The sequence below is a fragment of the Enoplosus armatus genome, chromosome 22, assembly GCF_043641665.1.
Source record: "Enoplosus armatus isolate fEnoArm2 chromosome 22, fEnoArm2.hap1, whole genome shotgun sequence".
In the NCBI taxonomy this organism is placed as follows: Eukaryota; Metazoa; Chordata; class Actinopteri; order Centrarchiformes; family Enoplosidae; genus Enoplosus; species Enoplosus armatus.
The window spans coordinates 14,322,779-14,343,403 of NC_092201.1; the positions used below are offsets into that span (position 1 = coordinate 14,322,779).

The 20,625-nt window shown below is 41.4% G+C and overlaps 3 protein-coding genes across 3 annotated transcripts; 1 reads left to right on the top strand and 2 right to left on the bottom strand.

Annotated features, from left to right (window-relative positions):
- Positions 1-3,038: 3,038 nt before the first annotated feature.
- On the bottom strand, positions 3,039-11,357 carry LOC139304967 (serine/threonine-protein kinase 38-like). The gene is made up of 14 exons (XM_070928895.1): positions 11,232-11,357; positions 7,434-7,573; positions 7,208-7,259; positions 6,958-7,080; positions 6,764-6,847; positions 6,546-6,669; positions 6,169-6,323; positions 5,953-6,055; positions 5,762-5,823; positions 5,479-5,596; positions 5,195-5,318; positions 4,960-5,055; positions 4,434-4,525; positions 3,039-4,275 (listed from the first exon to the last, which is right to left on the bottom strand). Exons 2-14 carry the CDS (start codon positions 7,565-7,567, stop codon positions 4,151-4,153), a joined length of 1,392 nt encoding a protein of 463 aa, XP_070784996.1. The 5' UTR covers positions 7,568-7,573; positions 11,232-11,357; the 3' UTR covers positions 3,039-4,150.
- A 2,099-nt stretch (positions 11,358-13,456) lies between these two features.
- med21 (mediator complex subunit 21) lies at positions 13,457-16,593 on the bottom strand. Its single transcript, XM_070929159.1, has 4 exons — positions 16,552-16,593; positions 16,159-16,273; positions 15,383-15,483; positions 13,457-14,316 (listed from the first exon to the last, which is right to left on the bottom strand). Exons 1-4 carry the CDS (start codon positions 16,591-16,593, stop codon positions 14,137-14,139), a joined length of 438 nt encoding a protein of 145 aa, XP_070785260.1. The 3' UTR covers positions 13,457-14,136.
- Positions 16,594-16,685: 92 nt separating this feature from the next.
- On the top strand, positions 16,686-20,422 carry fgfr1op2 (FGFR1 oncogene partner 2). The gene is made up of 6 exons (XM_070929011.1): positions 16,686-16,942; positions 17,860-17,996; positions 18,117-18,234; positions 18,466-18,608; positions 18,869-18,982; positions 19,966-20,422. The coding sequence occupies exons 1-6, from the start codon at positions 16,876-16,878 to the stop codon at positions 20,101-20,103; spliced, it is 717 nt and encodes a 238-aa protein (XP_070785112.1). The 5' UTR covers positions 16,686-16,875; the 3' UTR covers positions 20,104-20,422.
- Positions 20,423-20,625: the final 203 nt, after the last annotated feature.

Genomic DNA, 20,625 nt, shown 5'->3' on the forward strand with positions numbered 1-20,625 from the left:
TGTGGAGGGGGAGTTTTAAACCTTTTACAAGTCAATCAATTGCTTTACCAATGGGGGAGGGGGGAGGGGGGGGACTTACATATTATTAGCCAACTCACGGGGCTTTGACGTTTCCGACGTAGACCACTTACATCTAAAACTAGATTCTAAATGTGAATGGGCCTTTTTGTCCTTTATGTTTGTGTCAGTTGCTTTTTAAAAAAAGGATAAATACATTTTCCCCTGCTCTCCGAGTCCCTAAACACCAGTCATGAAATATTGTGTGACACTGATCTGACTGACAACGCACAGGGTGAGTCAAGAAGCTGGTTTGGTCCATCAGAAATGAATTGTCTGGCTTAACTCATGATAAAAGTCAAACATTTCCTGAACTCAAGCTGCTGGAGAAATGAAATCAGAATAATTTAGCCCCCCTTTTAGATAAAGTGGCACAGTCATGGATTTCAAGTCGCAGAATAGAATTGTATGGATCCTACATACAGTTTTTACCCTCCCTTTTCATCTCCTGGGCACCTATTTTTTGAAGAAGAAAAAAAGAGAAAAGTGTGATCATTTCTCTATTACAACACACAACATGACATTGAACACGGTCACACAACAAAAAGCACTGAGTATCTACTAAAGTGTCACATTTGTCTCGAGCAGTGGCACTCACACAGTCACACTCACTCGCACACTAGCTTTTCCATGAACAATCGTAACTTGTTTGGCTGTGAAACAGGACGCTCTTGAATACAGCAGTTTGGCTTTTTCCAGGTTGCGTCGGTGTGTTCCAGTGATTAGACACAACCGGGAATCTGCAGCGGTAGCCATCAACAAAATCCCCCCCATCATGCATCTGTCTTGCTACAGTCCTCCAGTAGCAGTCCTGCAGCCTGGTCTTAGCTTTGATGACATTTGTATTTGGGTTGGAATCATACATTTGGACTTTTAGTATGGGGAAAAATACTCCGTCCATCTGATGTGATGCAGATTGTTCGACTACGTTTCCAGACATTTTCTGTCAGTAACTAAAGGGACACTCCACTGATTTTTCTTACTCGTCATAGGGAGTACTACCCAGCCTGTGAAAATAGTTGAATGAGGTCTTCGGTGGCTCTGGAGGGAGTGCTCTAAAGTCTGAAGAAAATGACCCTGATGATGTCACAGTGACATCATAAGGGTTACCTCGGCCAGCGTTTAGAAACTACACATTTCTGACACCAAGCCTGCGTTATAAACAGGGGGGCGAGTTTGAAAGACAAAGGCATTTCCTAAACAGGGTGGGTCTAATGAAAACCGCTATCAAGTTGCATTATAGGAAGCGTAGGAACTTTAGCCATACTAGACTACTACCTGCATCAATTTGGACCATGTTTCTTTTGGGAGTCCCCAAGCTTTTACAGAAGTGCAAAACTAGATTGCTGGAGTGCCCCTTTAAATTCAACTGACATGATAATCATCCAATTTAAATACACTGAATATCACCACAACCTCTCCTTTATCAACACCTTCAAGAAACACATGAAAAATAATAAATAATGCAGAAATATACACATCAGTCGACACATTGCTTATGTTGTTTGCAGACAGATTTGTTTGTCAGTCTTTATGGTGAATTCTTGGCCAGATTTAGCAGGGCTACCTGGATGGACACATAAAATATAAGAAAAAAAGACTGGCACATGTGCAGTATAATACACCGCTCTAACTGATCAAACAGCGAGACCACTTACTTTCTCTATCAAGTCCTCAGAAATAGCACCACAAGCACAAATATGGGATTCCTGTGACGACTACAGCTGAACTTAGCCCAATATGGTAAAGTCCTTAGTATGTTTCTTGTCCCTGTATGTACATTTATAGCTTTTCTTGCATTTTGACACTTGACAGATGTGCTAACCGAGAAACATCTGTTTATCATTTTCTGACTAGTGTAGAAATAGAAATGGCAAATTATTCCACGGCCAAGTTGAGCTCTCTTGGAAATGTGTTTTTTTTTCTTTTCTTTAAAAAGGTAGTTTTAAGTTAAGTGCAGTAAGCGACAGCTACATCTGAATTTGTGTTCAGATCACGCCGTGTGATGATCAGAGTTCTTTGGTAACTATTTTTGAGCGGTATCTGGTCGCAACTCTGAGCCGACGTGAAGGTTTAATGGTGTGTTTCTGTTGAGAAAGACGAGCCTGACATTAGCTTTCCTATGGTGGGGGGGGGTTGAGGAAAAAATATATCATAAAATACATCCAATGGATATTTAATTCAAAATGAACGAAAACATTTAAGAACAAAAACCATACTCGTGTCTAAGATATCCACCATGTTAATCTATTCTTAATTAGTGTCTCGTATCTAGTTTAGTTTCCTCTTTTTATGACAGACACTTTGTTCATTGTGTTTGCCTTGACGCACTGCCCATAGTTTTATTATCTAACCTATAAAACCGCCATTGTTTCCTCACCGTTTTATCACTTCACATATTTTATCCCTCTGCATACTCACGAAATACTAACACATCACTTTCTATTTGCTTTAAGAGATACAAGTGTTGCTTTCTCACAAGTCGACTTATAAAGCTTTGCTACTGTTCTCCTTCAAACTGCTTCATTATTATTTCTAATAGTTATTACTACCTCCTGATTAGTCTCTGATAACATTGCTAAAATATCTGGTTAAATATTTATCAGCTATTTAAAAAGGCACTTTGCATGTTTTGTCCATCTAAGAAGGAAGCGATTGGCCCTCGGGCTCAATAGAATGAAAATCAGGGGAAATGTCAATTAACTGTAGCACTGATCTGAACAAAGCAAGGGGCTCTAGAAGGGAAGTGACACACACTCAGCAGTTTGTTTGGCGTATGTAAATTGGCAACACTCTGCAGTAACGGATGTCAAGCACAGGGTAAACTGCATTCAGATGTTTCCTGGCAACAAGTCGCTCCTCTGTGAGAAAAGCAGTGGCGCAGGGAGAGTCGCCCCCACAGAGGCGATACAAAGTCGCACTGTGTCTCACCACCAGCAGGGTTAACGGAGGATTCCAGCATGATTTGAACTTTCGCTCATTCGTTTTGTATTTTCTATCCCTTTAATGCTAATTGTTACTGAAAACAACCAGACACGTTCAATTCAACCTCCTCCATCACTGGGAGTAAGACGAAATAATGATATACTATTATGAGAAAAGCTTTTACATTTTTTTTAAATAAATGTATTGCTGCACTTCTTACAGAACCTGACTAGACTAAGAGTCTACAGCAATGCCAGCTAACATCAGCAAGCTAACATCCACAGACAACGTTATTATGTTGATGTCAACCAGGTTCAATTCTTACCATGTTCACCGTCTTAGTTTAGCGTGTTAGCATGCTAATTGTTGCTAGTAGTAATTAGCAACATTTGCCAATTAGTACTAAACATAAAGTACAGCTGGGGCTGGTGGGGATGGTATTTGGTCATGAACCAAACTGTTGGACAAATTTGAAATTTGACCTGATGAAGGCGCTAGATGAAATTAAAGGGCTCCACTTCCCGTTAAACACAACCCAGTCGAGCCAACAGATAAACCAAAACAAGATTTAAAATTTGTCTTTGTCAGTGGGAGTGATTTTTAAATACAAAGCAAAGTGAGCCAAAAACCCTGGAAATCATGCTGGAGCTTTCTTTAAATCCATGAACAGAGTATGAACAGTATGGGCACCTGTTTGAGTTGGACTACAGTGTATAGATTCTGTTGGCATCAGAGCTAATTCAGCCGCTAGTGTAGAAACTATCGCTGTGAAGATGTCGAAGCAGTGATTTGTATTCCATCCTCATTGGCCCTTAGGCGGTAGGAAAACAAAAAAAATCCTATCCAGAAGCAATATGCCGCTGAACATGCAGATATGCTGATTTAGTGTTACTGAGCTGGCCTGAGAGCTATGGCAAGTGACGGCAAGTGTATACGATATATAAACAACCGAGGTAATGCGGTAACGCTCCTTAATAATCCGAGCTCTTGGCGTTCTTGCGGCGGCTGAGCAGACCTAAATAACTTGTGATGAGGGTTACATTTATACTGAGAGGCTGCCAGCGCGGCCTTCAGCACCAGCGGGGCTCCGCGGCCCGACCCTGTGTCCGTAAACGTCTGTTGTTGTTTTTTTTCCCCCTCCACAACACCGTCTCCCCGTTTCAACGTGTCAGGCCTTCCCTGCCTTCATGTATGTGGGGATGGTGCCTCGCTGAGTCAGACCCTCGAAGCGTTTGTATGTGTAGTTGAGGAACACCCAGTCCTTCGACTTGAAGTCTGGCTCCGTTGCACTGGCTGTTAATAAAACACAAGACCAAAGGAGGTGTTATTTTAACTGCCACTTGAGGGCGCAACGGATCATACAATGTAACTGAGAAGCCCCTTTAAAACTGGAGCAAGGAGCTGTTGTCAATGAGTTCTCTTTTGTCTGAAAGTGGACTAAGTAGACGAACCTGGCTGAAGGATGTCTGATTCAGGGAAGTCGTCAAAGTTTGAGGTGTCGTCGATACTCTTGATTTCAATGGAGATGGCTGCCGGCCGCTCTCTGAGGAGGAAGCAACAACACAGAAAAAGTATAAAGTATAAAATCCTCAACATGGGCGCCTTTCCATTGAAGCTTAAGGATGGCGTTTTCCTGGTTCTGCTTTGTGCATAAGCAGAGCATTAGAAGAGCCCTTTTCAGACATGGAAAACACTGCTGTCTTCATTTATATATTCAAGTAATGGCTATTTGTCATTCAGACAGAGGTGTCTGTGACATAAATGCCCCTTATGGCTTCATTCAGACATGACAGGACGTTTACAGAAAGAGCCAGGTGCATGAGAAGTATTTTACCGTTGACATTGACTTGACAGTGCTCGATTCACGTTGAAGTGTTGCGGAAATGTTTTAGGTCTGACCTGCTTGGACTGTCATCTTGACTTTTACTTAATTACGTATAGTGTGTGTCTGAAAGGGGCTTTTCAGTTCCCATGTACCTGATGTGCTCCCAGTCCACGGACTCAAAAAACTGATGACTCTTGATCTCCTCCACGCTCACAGCTCCAACCCTGTTCTCAGCATCAGTGCAATACCTGAAACGCAAAGCAGGCTGATAGTCTCATAAACCTTCATGTACACATTATTGGGAAAATTATTCACTGTCCACACTGACATAGTTTGGCATGTGGCCTTCACGTGACTTTGCAAAAGAGAAATCGCATCTTTACATACTTTAATATCAAGTCTTTGGCCCTCTCTGAGATGGGGACTTCGGGTGGGAAGACGAGGGTTTCCTTCCAGTTCATCACCTTCCTGTACGTCTCCTGGGGCGTCTCCGAGCAGAAGGGTGGATAACCTGAACACAGCAGACAAGCGTTTTAAAAACTTGTGACACTGACTTGTGATAGCAGCAGCAAAGATGCCCTACTTGTACTATTCCTGTGTACTATAACGTTTGGGATATTTGTAAATGTGCTCCACTCCATTTTATTACACACAGACAAACACGTGCTTACCGATGAGCATTTCGTACATGATGACACCCAGAGACCACCAGTCACACAGCTTGTTGTATCCCGTCTGCATGAAGACTTCAGGAGCGATGTAGTCGGGCGTTCCCACCGTAGAATAAGCCTGAGAGGTGCAGACGGAAAGACAGAAGGTGAGGGCTCTGGGTAGGAGCATATTCAATTCAACCAGAAAAACAGTCAAACATGTTCCCTCCACTCCCTACGCTCTTCTTTCCTTCTCTCTCTTCGTATGCACTTCTTTCGTTTGGTAAAAATGCCAAAGCCTTACCAGCTGCCTCCGGTTCTTCTTCCAGGTTTCCGCTTTCCTCTTGGAGTTCATATTTTGAAAGGCTGCAAGAAAGTAAACAGGAGTGATTAATTAAATATTTGCAGTATACGTTGAAGCAAAAGTCTAAATATATGGATCCGAGATCTGGTTTCATTCATCCTTGTCTTGTGAATATCTGATTCTGAACTCACAGAAATCGCTGGGCGGGTTATGCGTCAGGTTCCTGTAAAATTCTGTGCGATGAGCCTTCTTCAGTCCCGTGCACAGGCCAAAATCTGACAGTTTGACGTGTCCCTGAGAGCAAATACACATTTGAAAGGTCATCTGGAGGAAGCCACCATGCGCACGCACGCCACACTGTATGCTTTAGTGACAGTCAGGAAAAGGTGTCTGTCGGTGAGTCTCACCCTGGAGTCCAGCAGTAGGTTGTCTGGCTTTATGTCTCTGTGGATGAAGCCCAGCTGGTGGATGGAGTCGATGGCCAGGACCGTCTCTGCAATGTAGAACTGGGTGGCCTCTTCAGACAGAGTGTCCTTCTTCATCAGCAGCGTCATCATGTCGCCTGGCAGCGAGGTCAGAGGTCAGAACAAAAGGACAATACACAACATTTTTGGACTAACACATCTGTCTGTTGCGGTTCATCCTGTATCATGTTCTATACATCTTCAGTTTTAAACACAAAAGCAATCCACATAGAAGAGTGGACATACTAACAACAGAGGGTCAAACAAATGTGGTCCCCAGTCAGAGGACTTTGTATCAGTCTTCAGTTGTTAGTGCAAACCTCCAGGCAGGAACTCCATGATGAGGTAGAGGTTCCTCTTGTCCTGGAAGCTGTAGAACATCTTGACCACCCAGGCGCCATCCGCCTCCACCAGAATGTCCCTCTCTGCCCGGATGTGAGCAACCTGTACAGAGACAGTAGACAACCCAACCTCAGACACTTAGAATACAAGAGCATGAATGCAGAAGCTTCATCTGTGGTGCTGACAAATACCTTACCTGTTCTTTCTCCAGCATGTCGGCTTTTCTCAATATCTTCATTGCGTAAATGTGCCCTGTGTCTTTTTTCTGCACCAAACGGACCTGAAAGAGACGTCATGGCAGTTATAGTCAGTTATATTCACAGATGCACAGAATTTAAACATAGGAAATGAACACTGTGGTAAAAGAGCACAGATATGAAATAAATGTACCTCGCCAAAAGCACCTCGTCCAATCACTTTAAGGGACTCAAAGTCGTCCAAGCCAAGTCGCGTCCTCTTCAGGCGCAAGAACTCCGTCTCCTTACGGGCGTGCTGCGAGCGGCGCATTACTTTCTGCAAAAAACACAGGCAGACACAGCCCGAGTCATCTGACGAAGATGAAGCGAAAGAGACAGACTCAACAGAAAAAACACCTTTATCTGCAACATGTTGAGGCCTGAGAAGACGAAGGGCACCGTACCTCCTCATCTGGCAAACCCTCTTCATCCATCGCCTTCTCCAGCTTCTTCTGCCTATGAATTTAAAAAATTTATAATTTATAATATTGTGCTTTCAAAAAAGGCATACAAATGGCCTGGAATATTACTGATGAAAAGAAACAGATGCAATTGACAGGGGGTGTTTCTGTACATTTGTGTGGGGAAAAGGTTGGTGGTGTGATCAATAGGTGCTGCAGGCAGTTTTACCTCATCTCGCGCTCCTCGTGCTGGGTGAGCAGAGTGCTGTAGAAGTTTTCCAGAGTCAGCTTGGCCACGGTCACCCTCTCTCGGGTGTGGTTGCTCATGGGAAGGGCAGCTGCAGTCCCTCCCGTCATGGCCATACTATCCTGTAAGACAAAGAAAAGAACATATCAGGCTGTGCACATCAGTCCAGTCAGTGCTTCTACTGGTGTGGTACGGTTGTTCATCAACTAGCCATGTGGGTCATCCCTACTTCACCAGAAACTTTGTGTTACAACTGTTCTTAGAAGCTGAGTAGTCCTCTGTATGACCAATGAACCTATGTTAATGTGTAAAACGGTGACTGTGGAGTGTCCCTTTAAAAATAACATGACTTCAAATACTTACTAAAGAACTACAGCGTTATAAAAGGTTTAATGGAGTGATACTAGAGCTGCTCTAGGTAAGCTTTTAATGTAAAAACATTACCAGTAATCCAAATGCTGAATTAGAACAGAGCTCATGAAGAATTAAATTCATAAAGCCATGCATTGAAATCAAAGAGCTAAATACTAGATGACTCCTGGGCTGCAGTGAGCAGTGCTCCTGCTAAAGAAGCAGGAGCCACCAACACTGATTGAACTGCCTCAAACCCTCATCACATACACACTTTCAAATTACTTTTTCCCCCCTTAAATGTACAAGGTAACCAAGTGCTATCCATTCTTACATTTAAAGTGAGTGCAGCTCTGGAACAGATCTCTTGACCACAGGATTAACAGGAGTCTGGGGTTTCCCAAGTCTGATCCCTGGTACAAAAATATTCTTGTGACCCCAGAACAGGGACAGGGAATCATGTGCTGGATGGCTCATGGTCTGCAGGGTTTGATTCCAGGGAACTGTTCAGTGAAAGCTCCACAGATCTTTCTCACTCTGCGTTTCTTTGCATTTTTACATCATCATTCATCAAACTGACAGAGACTGACCCCAAACCAAGAGGAAACAAAGATGACAGACAGAAAAGGATAATTTGCAGAAACACATCACTTATGGAACAGCACTTTAGTCCTGTATCCATGCTCTCCTTTATGAAATGATTGTTCTCTCACAGGCAATTTGAGAACTATTTCTCTACAAGGGCACATATTGACGTCTTTGATTTGATGTGTAGCCCTCGTGTGGGTGGAATGAAAACCACAGAGAGTAGAAAAAACACACATGGTAGCGAGGTGAAGGCCACAAGCGGTAGTCGGTTGTTTGAATAAAACCAACCAACCATGTAAAAGGCCACAAGGAAAAAAGTAAGCACTAAGAAGGGAAGTTTGATGTTCTTCTTCTTGGATTAATACAATATTAACAAGAGCAGATGTTGAACATACCATGTAGTACAGGGAAAGAGGAAGAGGGTGGACGTGGACATCATCAAAACATTTCAGCAGTACGCCATCAGAAAGTTATGAATGGGCTTGATTAGCTCACACAGAGATAAAACAGCCCTGCAGCCCAGAGATAGGACCCATGTTGCGTCTAGTCACCCCAGCCCTTTTTTCCGTCCCGGCCTAACAATCCCACAACAACACGACACTTCCTGACTTCTGAGAAAAATCACTGAATCACTGCTGCAAACTGCTGCTGGGTGGAAAACAGGGACACAAATAAGTGTGTTGACTTACTGAGGTCTGTATGTATTTACCTGAGCACAACACACCTAGGAAGCTCAAACTTAAAAGGGAAACGCCACAGATGATCACCAATAAAATGACAATCTCGACCAAACATAACACAGCAAAAGCAGACTAATTGCAGTTCTTGTGGTCTCATGTCGCCCATGTAGGCCCTATGTGATGTTACATTTTTGAGAAGGTAAACATCAGCTATGACGGGGACCCTCCATGTACCTACAAAGCCAGCTTACATACTGTTGGTACCACCTTTTGGGTCAACAAACTACACTAAGTCAAGGACGCCTGGTGGATGCCTCTGTTTTTGGGCTCCACCCATTCCCGATGGAAATATCAGGCTATCAGGTTGTGGCTGTGAAAGCAAAACAGTGAGCTGAAAGACGTTAAAGCGCTCTGTAGAGCTGAGGGGAACCGCTGAGTTGGGTGGTAATTCTCTATAGGTTTGTCACTACAAGCACCCCTTCTGTTGTTAATATAAAACTATAGACTGCAGCCTCTTTAATACTGTTTAATCACAGAATGCTTTTAGTGGTCTGTGCAAATCTAACTGCATTTAAAGGCTTTTGACTCTAAATTACAATTTAGATGGGTTTTGCATTTGTTTCTTCACCAAAGTGGAAAACGAAGCATCATTAATGGTGTTCGCTCACAGCTGAGCCAGCCGGGCCTTTAGCTCAGTCTGAAGTTTGGCTTGAAGTTAACCAGATCCACCCAAGAGTTAAATAAACAAGGCTACACCACTTACAAAGAAAGCATTATAAAAGCAAGCTCACTATCTGGAGACTAAAGCATGCAGCCTTGAACAGGGGACAGGGCCCAAATCTGGCCGGCCAAATCTATACTCTACACATTAAGTAAAGGATTTGGTCACAATGAATAAAAATGTGTTTTAAAACTCAGGTGGTTACTGAATCTGTTAAAGGATTAGTCCACCCAAATTACACGAAACATGATCCTGAGTTAATGTGCATGGGTAGATACTACATAGTCAACAACCAACAACAACATAAGAAGATAGCAGTACTCCTGTTGGCAAACTGAAGTTCATTATCTGAGCAGACAATGACAATTAAAATGATTTATCTGTTAAGTTTAAAGTTGAAATCAAATAAAATCCAGGCAAAAGATCTACAGTGAAACTTCTTCCCCAGATGTTGGATTTCTCAGTTTGGTGTAAAATGATTTAGTTAATGTGCGAGTATGGAAATAAACACACACACACACACACACACACATAGACAGACAGACACACTCCACCCTTCAAGTACTGTAAGTGACTGGACAGGAAACTCCTTCCATCCTGAATGAACAGGCTCAGTCATGACGCCAGAGAGAGGAATGGGGCGCACAAACACACATGTGCGCACACACACACACACACAAAATAAATTGAAAGCCTAAAACAAAAAATAACATTTATTGGCCCAACACTTAATTTCAAGCTAAAGAACCACTTTCTTGTTGAAAAGCCACTACAACATTCTAATAATGGGAACTTCATGGTGTGTACCAAATATTCAATAATAGTCCTGACATTATGCTGTATCATTTATGGCAATATATTGTTTGTCCAGTGGTAATATACTTGTAATATAATATATAATGAATATTTTTGCAAATGGGTTTTGTCAATGTATTTCAAATTAAAAGTGGACAAAATAAATGTAAAATGTATACCTTGTGTTTAATGTGTAACGTGTACTTGTAGTCCAGTGTGCTGAACTACACGTCCTTCACTCACCTGCAGAGATGGTGTGTACCTACACGGAGCATTAAACGACCTACAGGATGTAACGTTACACACACGAACGCTAATGTCTTGTCCTGCTAATATTTCACAACTCACCTAGCTAAATTTAAACTTTTCGCGCTAACCCTGTCAACCCTCTGCCACCCCAGGTCCTCTACTGCTGCCTGGCACATGAAGGCTGATACTAGATAATATTCCATACCATTAAGTTTTAATAATACGAGGTGGCTTCATACAAATACTGGGTCCGTTTGTTGCTGTGTTGTGTTAGCTAGCTATTTGTCGGCTATATTCCCTTCGCGTCTCTCTGGCAGGTTCCATGACAGTAACAAATACAAATCCGACGACATTAAAAAATAAAGCGCATTCTGTGGGAAATGTGTTTTCACCTACCTCCGTGTCCTGCTCCAGAGTAAATTATTGGCTTGCCGCCAGCCCACGGCCCAGTTGAAAAAAGAAATAGTGTTTTTTCGTATTTTTCTGCCTAATATTTAGGCAGTTGAATGCTAGAGGCTCCAGTTATTGGCCACCGTTTAGAAGAACTTATCAGGCTGCACCATAAACATCGCCGATATCAACGCCAAATCATAACAAAAGTCCGCTGACGTTGACAGCAAGCTAACCTGAAATAATTTGAAAATATTTTATTGCCTTCATTTGTACCCCCTGACCTCGAAATGCATTGCTCCCCCCGGTTTTATCGCTATAAAATACGAACTAAGCAGCGCTGCTTCCTGGGACCGTCGAGCTCATCAGACGCTCCGGCCACGCAACGGCGTAGCATTTGAATGACGTTCGCAAGAACCAATCACCGATAAAGAAAAGGACCCGTTGTTTCCACTGGCTAATCATATGTGGAATATGCAGGAGAATGACATGTGTATCAGCCAATGAGAAGATCTAAACCGCCCCGTAAGGGTTGTGTTGCAGGACGCAGGTTCATTTGGCTAGCAAGCACTATATACCGTAGCTGCAGCAGTTGTAAGCTTTGTTACATAATATTGCTTCGTTATGCTTAGTGCAAACTCTTACTAAAAACTAATATTATTGTGATACTAAATTGAACTAAAATGAGTTCCTTCGCACATAAATAGCAAACGTCATGAACCACAAGAGGGTATTTAAGGTCAATAAAAGGTCACATTATGATCAAAACTACAAATTGTGGGTTTTAATTGCTATAGATGACCAAGAGACATTACAGAACTTCTATGAATGATTTCTATTAAGATATCAAAACAAAACTGTAATCTACTGTATACCCTTGGACATTTTAGAGGGCTACTTTTGTCTAGTGACAATGTAGGAGATCACCATACGGAATGATAAAATACAAATCAAATCATGATCGATTGTTTCAGACAGGCAGATCACATCTATATTCAAGGAATATTGTAAGAGATATTTCTGTTAAGGCAAGACCTTTGGTATATCTGTCAAGATGACTGCAGCTTGTTTGGCCAAAAATATGTGAAAGGTGGTCACTGTTTAAACTAGACACTGCAGATTATGTTTTCTCATTTCAACATTTCAATCTAGAAATTCCAAAGGAAATTGACTCATTTCCTCCCTCCATCACAGCAAGGGTGCTTAGAAATGTATTCACCCTATCTGGAATATTCCCTTTCCTTGTTCACTTATATATCTATATGCCAAAGGTCTATGGGACAACGAGCAGGTGTATTCAGTAAACAATTACCCTAATTACTCCTGAAAAATGCAGAAAACAAAACTGTAATATCAACAACAAACTTTTGTTGACCAAAACACAGCGGAAGAGCAGCTCAGGCAAGGTGAAGTTTCTCAGCCATAAATCTCCTTATTTGGACGGGCTGAGTGCTTTTACTGTTAGAGCCATGATGTCAATGTACAGTGGGGAGGTGGGTGTACCCTGCTAACACGTCTGGGTGTGGCGTCCAGCGGACAAGGCTGTTTTTATATTTCTCACATCAACGGTGCCCACTGAGCTGTGACACAGCACCTATATTTAGATTTGGGCTGTAAACTCTCTGGCCTGCAGCCCAAAGCTTCACAAGGTTCAGTCTGAAACGGGCCACTGAGCCACATTTGTAATGAAATCAAGACTGCACTGCATGACTGCTGTTGTGTGAAAACACTGTAACTACAGTTATAGTGATTTTCAGATGTCAACAGTTGAACCTTTGAATGATTTTTTTCCCCATTCAAATTGTTTATTACATTGTCAGAGGAGGCAGAGAGGCTATATATTCGGATTTAAAAGAAATCACATAAAATAAACACTTAATTGGTGAGGCATTATGTGTTTTCCTTCTCTACAAATCATCTTGTGACCACTCAGTTCCTCTCAGGCCGCCTGGGCTTTAGAAAACAGATTCATACAAACTCTTCTTCTCTTATATACGTAAAGACTAAAAAAGGTTATTAGAGCTTTTGATGTCATAGAAATACATTCATCTGGGTAGTTAACGCAATTTATGTGCCAGGGTTTCCCAAAATAAAGTGTGAAGTGTGGTGACATTGAAAATAAGATCATTTAAACAAAAGCACCGAGTGCGTCATTCATCAGATCATTTAGTTCATATTTTCATTTTATTAGCACATAAACCAACATGATCAATTTGTGCAATAAGGCACCACAGCTGTTTGTTATTAATGACCGACAAAGATTAGAATATGAACTAGTTCCATGCATTCTGGATATGAATTTAATACTTTTTCATATAAATATGACAATAGGGGAACAAACATCACTTGTGAGCACTAACAGCAACAATAGACATCCTTCGAGGAGATAAAAATGCTTCTTCTAATCGTTTTCCAAGCGCACATTTTATTGGAGAACAATTAGAAGAATGCATGAAAAGACACAAATGAGATCTCAAACGACTCTGTTTAAGCTTTATTTAAAAAAAAAAAAAGAACAGGACTCATCATACACGGAGTTAGAGTGAACTGAGCGGAAGTGTTAACTGGTCTGAAGAGTGTTGAGGCTTTTGAGTGAGGAAATTCATTCAGAAATATCTACAAAAACAGACTTGGTCAATATACAACATATACATTAAACATAAAAAACATGACAGGGTGACCATTCACACATTCAGACCAGAGTCTTTTGGACCATAAAGAAGTATTTTTCCAAACTTTTTGTATCATTAGAAAGGTTCACAAACAAAACAGTGTGTGTGTATGTGTGTGTGTGTGTATGAGAAAAGACCTCATTTTGAGTGTTTCGAGGCTTGCCGCGGATGTCTGAAGGTAAAAATAAAGTGAAAATGACAGGGGAAATTGTCCAGAACTGCATTAGGTAAGTTGTGGGTCAGGATTCGGCTGTTGAAGGCTGGCTTGGTGCTCCGTTGCGGGTGCGGAGCTGAGACTGGGCAATGTCAGCCAGGGCGCTCTGGATCTTCTCCAGCAGCATATCGCCACGGTAGACCACCTCCTCCAGACGAGCTGCTGCATCGTGGTTCTCCTCCTCCAGCTGCCGCAGACTGGCCGCCTGGCGAGAGGTCGCAGCCGGTCAGATTCATTTACAGATTTCAGATTTGATTATTTATTTTCTACCTTTTTGAGTCTCCTTATGTTTTTGATTTTGAGATTCATGTGTGACTTGACAGCAATTTCCCACTAGGATTAATAAAGCACTCCATCTTTCTATCTTCGTGTTGGACAGAGCTTCAAACATGTGCTTCTTTAGTACAAGAGTAAATTGAGGATATCCGTGGGCAGAATCCTCATATACCCTCTGATTTCTAGAGAGGAGCCCAGCAGCAATGGTGGTGATGAGGATGGATTTTGTGATTTTGTGTCATTTGTGATGCACTCACTCACTCAATCAGTGTCATAGTTATCATTGTATACGGACACTTAAAACAACACGTTTTGGAGTCTGCGGACTTAAGTTGAGCTCAAAAAAATACATGGGAAATAATACTCTACCCTAATCGTCATTCCAGATATATATCGGTTACTCACCCATATCGCTTGCATTATTTTTTACCCAGTTACCCCACAGGGATCATTTGAGGTTAATCTGATACAACGTTCTATTTTAAGTAAAGGAATCAACACAGAAATAGCAGCAACCCTTCCTCTCTTTTTCCAATCTAGACAAAACAAGATATTAACTTAAAAGCAGCTCACATCAACTCGCTGACCCTGAAAAACGTAATATCTAATAAATATTCCTCTAATAAGTGATCAAACCTTAAAACTATTGTACATTGAACTATCTTGTAAGTGTTGTAATATGATTTGGGAAAGGGAAATATATATCTACAGTAGGTGATAAACTGATTGATAAGTATGTATGTTTCAGTAATCTAAAAAAATATTTATCCAACAGTATATTAGCAGCCTCCTTTATAAAATAACCAGATGAGTGGCCTGAAAACAGACTACAATCATCCTTTTCAGGGTCTTGAGCTGTCAACGTTGAGACCTGGCTCCCTCTGCTGACTGAAAGCTAGATGTCAAATTGGCTTTTGTGCGTGTGTTTATACCCTTTTAGGCACTGAATCTGTTGCTGGAATGCACGTCTGAAAGGTACTCGTGAATGTGCTGACCTGCAGAGCCGCCGTGGACTCCTCGCTGGGCAAAGAGTCGATTAGTACATCCACATCTTTGGCGGTTCTGGCGATCAGGGCTGCAAATAGCTGGGCATATTCTAGACAGGTAAAAAATAAATGTTTTAGATCCTAATGTTAAACAAATCATATTTCTCTATCCTTTAAGGCATTAACAAACAGATAGATAGATATATGTGGGAAGAAGAAGAAATGTTCGGTGGTAATAGAGTGAAATGTAAACAATGTTTTTTCACTCGCAACACTGATTCCAATAGCAAAATAATGGTATTGTAGCCGGATAAGCAGACTGAATTGCCATTTTGCTTCACTTCGTTACTCGTTATTACAGTACTTATGTGTGTGTATATGTGCAGAGATTCAGAGGTCTGGTACCAGGCTAAGGGTATTGACCGATACCAAGTACTGAAACAAATTGGGATCATTCTTCTCATAAAACTGTAACTTCAGTTCTTGACTATCAGTGGCAAATTCATATACCTATATTCTTTTTAGGTCTATGCATTTTATTATTGTGTATGGTTTATAAAATGGTGTTGTTGCAAATAATGCCTGTGACTGGGAAACACCATATTATGTGTTATTATGGATTAGTCACATCTGGCAGCACCCCATCAATTTCATCAATATAGGATTGGTACATCAATCATGTAACGCTGAGAGTGTTGAGAGGCAAGATATATCAAATGAGAGGATAGAGAGATAAATAGCAAGGATGAGGGATAATAGGCTTAAATTGAGAACAAATAAACCACCTTCGGTTGGGTTTGCTGGCTGATCTTTGTTGATAGCCGTCTGGATGTTACTGAAGGAGGCAGGAGGCGCACATTGTTGCAGGACGCCAATGGCATTACAAAACTGATCTGCAAGCTGGACACACAAAACAACAGCATTTACAACTAGCAAGCAAGTAAGTTATAACAAGCATTCATAAGTATGAGTCCCTTTGAGGTTCCAATGCAATATAACCTGAAGCTGAACTTGTTCGTGATACGGGCCCCAGGTCGTTAGCTACCCAGTGGTGTAGCAATGTTACTGAAAAAACGGGGCAACTGCTTTGCAATAGCTACGCTTTTAAATTACATAACACATCAAAGTATTGTTGTTTTTTGTTAGTTATCGTTTAAAAACTCCTAAATTTGTCTTACCGAATTGACAGCGTCTTGGAGCTGTGTTAGTCTGTCCGCCATGTTTTCTGTAATTAAACACGTCCCGTTGTCCTTATCGCGAGAATGTCTTGATATCAAAGAATCTCGCGGGATTGGACGGTATTTTTAGAGTTTTGCATATTATCGTTTAGGTTAGCTGTAGTCACTTAAATCATCTCGAGGCTGACTTTACCGCGAACGAGTGAAGTGATTAAATCAACGAGTTCGTATCTGCTGACATCTCATTGTGTTCTAAAGGAATAGCGCTGCATCAGAACATCTACTTTTTGCTCCTTGATGGGGACTAATGTCAGCCTTTAGCTAATGTTAGCTATCAAACATCAACAGGAAGTAACGGGGCTAGCAATGTCTTGCACTTTGAGTTCTCCAGGTACAGCAGTTCATTCTTTGATTAATTGCCTAGCGTTATTTAGGAAGAACTAGACCAACATGTTTGTAATATGAGCCGGAAGTGGATTTGCATGACGGCTTTAGTGTTGTCAGTAAGACAGCTAATAAGTTAGCAAAGACTTGTGTTTGTGCTGCTAGTAATATTACTCCTAGTCAGTTAACTGAACCAGAAACATTGAGTGCGTAATTGCCTTTACATTTACTACAGCTAAGATAAATATGGCGTACCATTAACTAAACTTGATGTTATGGTAATGTTAGCTTGAGCGAATTAGCTGACACAGCAGCTGAGCTGTCACCCAAGGTGAGACGAGGAGGAGGATAGGGCTAGCAGCGACCACGGTGTTTTTGGTTAGTACTCTGATAAGACATGTCTTTTTACTTTATTTTGATCATTGTTCTGGGCAATTATTTTTCATTATTTTTACAATCTAGAGATGTACACATAGGGTGCTTCAGTTTCTGTTGGTGTCACTCGTCACTGGAGATTACCTGAGATAAAAGCCTGATTTAAAATGCAAAGTACAGAATTTTAAATGGCAGTAGTGATGGCTGGGAAGGATTGATGATAATAATAATCACTGTTCTTCACTGTTCTATCATGTACAAGATATATTAACATGCAAGAATTTTGAACGCCACTCACATCATCAGGTTGAGGCATTCATTGTGACAGAAGAAAAGAGAACAAATGGCTCTTTTTACAACACAATTTAAGATTTTATTTCTCACCTATAGGGCCTTACATGGATTAGTCTGTGGGCTAACCTCTCCCATCTCTAAATGGCATCATTATCCAGTTATAAAGAAAGGGACCCGCTCGTCTCTGTCAAAACTAGAATGCTGTTGTCATTAAACCTTCATAGCTCCTTGTAATGATGACTTGTGTTTCCTCAGGCATGAACTGCACCTTAGAAAAGGTCCTGGCAGATGCCAAATCGTTAGTGGAAAGGCTTCGTAACCATGACAATGCTGCTGAGATGTTAATCGAGCAGACAACATCGCTCAACAAGCGAGTGGAGGCCATGCAACAGGTATGGTGTCACATGATGTTGGTGCCAATTGAATATTCAATGTTCTTTGAATAGATGCTTCAATACAAAATTACTAAAAGCTGTTTAATAGGAGCTGGTTTGGTTATCTCTTGTTGACAGTACCAGGAGGAGATCGACTCATTGAACCAGGTTGCACGGCATCGTCCCCGTTCTAGTCTGGTTCTGGGAATCCAACAGGAAAACCGCCAGATCAGAGAGCTCCAGCAGGAAAACAAAGGTAGGCAGTTCATTTGATATTGTTTTTTTTTAATGTTAATCTTATTGTTGGATGGCAGCTTTGTGGTCCATTTTTGAGGAAAACATGTCAAAGGAAATGGGTATCTGTTTAATCCATCATGCCGTTTTTGAAGCGTACTTCTAATAGTGTATTTATGTAAAAATAAGAGAGGTGTGGTTGCTAATCGCAGCAAGGCAATATGAATCAAACCTGTGTTCACTCTTCCTGCAGAGCTACGGACGTCGTTGGAAGAACACCAGTCTGCGTTGGAGCTTATCATGACCAAATACAGGGAGCAGGTGTTCAGGCTCCTCATGGCCAGCAAGAGGGACGACCCAACCATCGTGACCCAGCTGAAGGAGCAGCACACCACGGTCAGTGAGGCCCACTTGTTCCTTTAAGTGCCTGGTAATTTTGGGAACATCAGATTACACTTGACTCTTTTTGACCAACTTTTAACTTTGATTATAAACTGAAAAATAAGTGTGTCAACTGCGTTACCAAAGAGTAACTTAAAGGTATAAAATCCCCAAAGGATGTTGTACTGTTTTAAGTATTTTAATGTATTTATGCATTTTCCAAACTTCCACTGCCTTTTTATGTATGTATGTATGTGTTCTTTGTCTTTTTGTAGGAAATGCAAGCACACATAGACAAGATCAATGAGATGGCCTCTGTGATGAGGAAGGCGATAGAGGTGGACGAGGGGCGGACCTGTGAAGACGAGGAAAGGATTAAACAGCTAGAGGTAAAAGAAATTGTCCTACCCTCTTCCTCGTTCCAGCAATTTCAAATACACAAGACCCTAGTTCAGTTGTAATTCTGGTGGAGGATGCAGACTCTTGTTTATTCACAGAAGTGACTAATCAAAAAAACTTTTTTTGATTGTCATCTATTGGTTCTAGATAACCAACATTACACATGGAATTCCAGTGAGAATTAGCAGCTATAGCAGCAGTAGTAACGCTAACCAAGAGTGCATGAACTCGTGAGAAAGTTGTGATCAAAACCATCAACCGGCAGCACGAGTTAAAATCACAGAAGCCCCCTCGTTCTCCATATGTATTGGTAACATCAGCATGTATGAAAATCCTGCTGTTTACCAACAAAATAACTACACTGACACTAGATACTATATGCCATATATATTATACTAGTATAAAACCTGATATGACTCGTTATATCACTCTTAAGAAACTTATATGTAATTATTTATCAGCCACACAGGATTACAAAATGAGACTTTACACACCTGTTTGTAATTTTTGTTTCTATGAAAAACTATGAGAGTAACAACGTGATGCATTTTCCATCCAACGGCATCAGTCGGCCACTTCTGACTGTCACTGAAACTCTAAACGCACGTCAAAGTGATCACCAAAGCATTGATCACAGAGAGTTTGATAAACCTTTGCACTATTCATTAATTTGCCATAAACGCACAGTAACAGTGTGAGCTGTCTTATCTTACTTCCTCCCCAGTTTCCATGCAAAACTATCCACCTACTTATTAAAATCCAGGATTCTGGCCCGACCACTAGAAACTCACAGCTGATTCTACACTCTGAGCTGACAGGGAGGTTTCCCTCTTGGGATATTGAACATTTTCCAGATGTTACTTTTGCAATTTGTGCAGTTTGTGGCACATAAACAACTTCTCTTGTTGATCTAGTAGTGGTGGTATTATTTCATCTCAATGTACAGCTATACATTTCTGTTTCTGTATTTTAGCTGGAGAACAGTGGACTCCGAGAGCTGCTGGGAATCAGTCGCGAGGCTTTCCTGATTCTGAAGAGAGAGGACACATCAGAGAGCACGTCACTGTCGCCGCTGCTGACCAGCGCCGACGTCAGCTTACGAAAGAGTTAGAGAGCCCATTGAGACCGCTGCCAGTACTGTGTACAGTGTGTACAGTCTTTTGCCACATACCACTTCCCCTGTCACCCTACAGATTCTACCAATGATCCTCTCCCTTCTCCTGGAGCATTTACAGCACAGTGCTCCCTGTCCCTGTCTGTTGATTCAGACGGAGCAGTGTGCACACATCTGTCTCATTTGTTTTGTTGGTACTTCTCTTCTGATATTCTGTCATTTTGCCAGCATGCATGAGCCTGTGGTGCCTGCAAGGTTTTAATGTGTGAATGAGTAAAAGAAGGGCTTGAGTTAAAATAAATCTGTAAACATGAAATTGGTTGATATGGACTGAATTTTTACTTTGACACGGCACAGATTCCCATGTTCCTGGTTCTGTTTTTTGTGGCCTGTGCGGGTATGCAACTTCTCACTTCCACTGTTCATGTTATTATAAATATTGTCACCAGCGGCTTGAAAGCAGGAATAGAAACATTACCCAACACACAGGATATCACCAAACATACAACTACCCCTTCT

What these genes read in the sequence shown, in the direction of transcription:
- LOC139304967 (XM_070928895.1), bottom strand. Translation starts at nt 7,567, where the DNA reads ATGGCCATGACGGGAGGGACTGCAGCTGCCCTTCCCATGAGCAACCAC. An exon ending in TAACCCGCCCAGCGATTTCT is followed by an intron (nt 5,824 to 5,952) that starts GTGAGTTCAGAA and finishes ACTTTCTTGCAG; the next exon opens with CCTTTCAAAATATGAACTCC. An exon ending in GTGGACTGGGAGCACATCAG is followed by an intron (nt 4,526 to 4,959) that starts GTACATGGGAAC and finishes CTTCCTCCTCAG; the next exon opens with AGAGCGGCCGGCAGCCATCT.
- med21 (XM_070929159.1), bottom strand. Translation starts at nt 16,593, where the DNA reads ATGGCGGACAGACTAACACAGCTCCAAGACGCTGTCAATTCG. An exon ending in TCCAAGACGCTGTCAATTCG is followed by an intron (nt 16,274 to 16,551) that starts GTAAGACAAATT and finishes TTGTGTGTCCAG; the next exon opens with CTTGCAGATCAGTTTTGTAA. An exon ending in AGTCCACGGCGGCTCTGCAG is followed by an intron (nt 14,317 to 15,382) that starts GTCAGCACATTC and finishes ACCTCTCGCCAG; the next exon opens with GCGGCCAGTCTGCGGCAGCT.
- fgfr1op2 (XM_070929011.1), top strand. Translation starts at nt 16,876, where the DNA reads ATGTTAGCTATCAAACATCAACAGGAAGTAACGGGGCTAGCAATGTCT. An exon ending in GAGTGGAGGCCATGCAACAG is followed by an intron (nt 17,997 to 18,116) that starts GTATGGTGTCAC and finishes TCTTGTTGACAG; the next exon opens with TACCAGGAGGAGATCGACTC. An exon ending in GCTCCAGCAGGAAAACAAAG is followed by an intron (nt 18,235 to 18,465) that starts GTAGGCAGTTCA and finishes CTCTTCCTGCAG; the next exon opens with AGCTACGGACGTCGTTGGAA.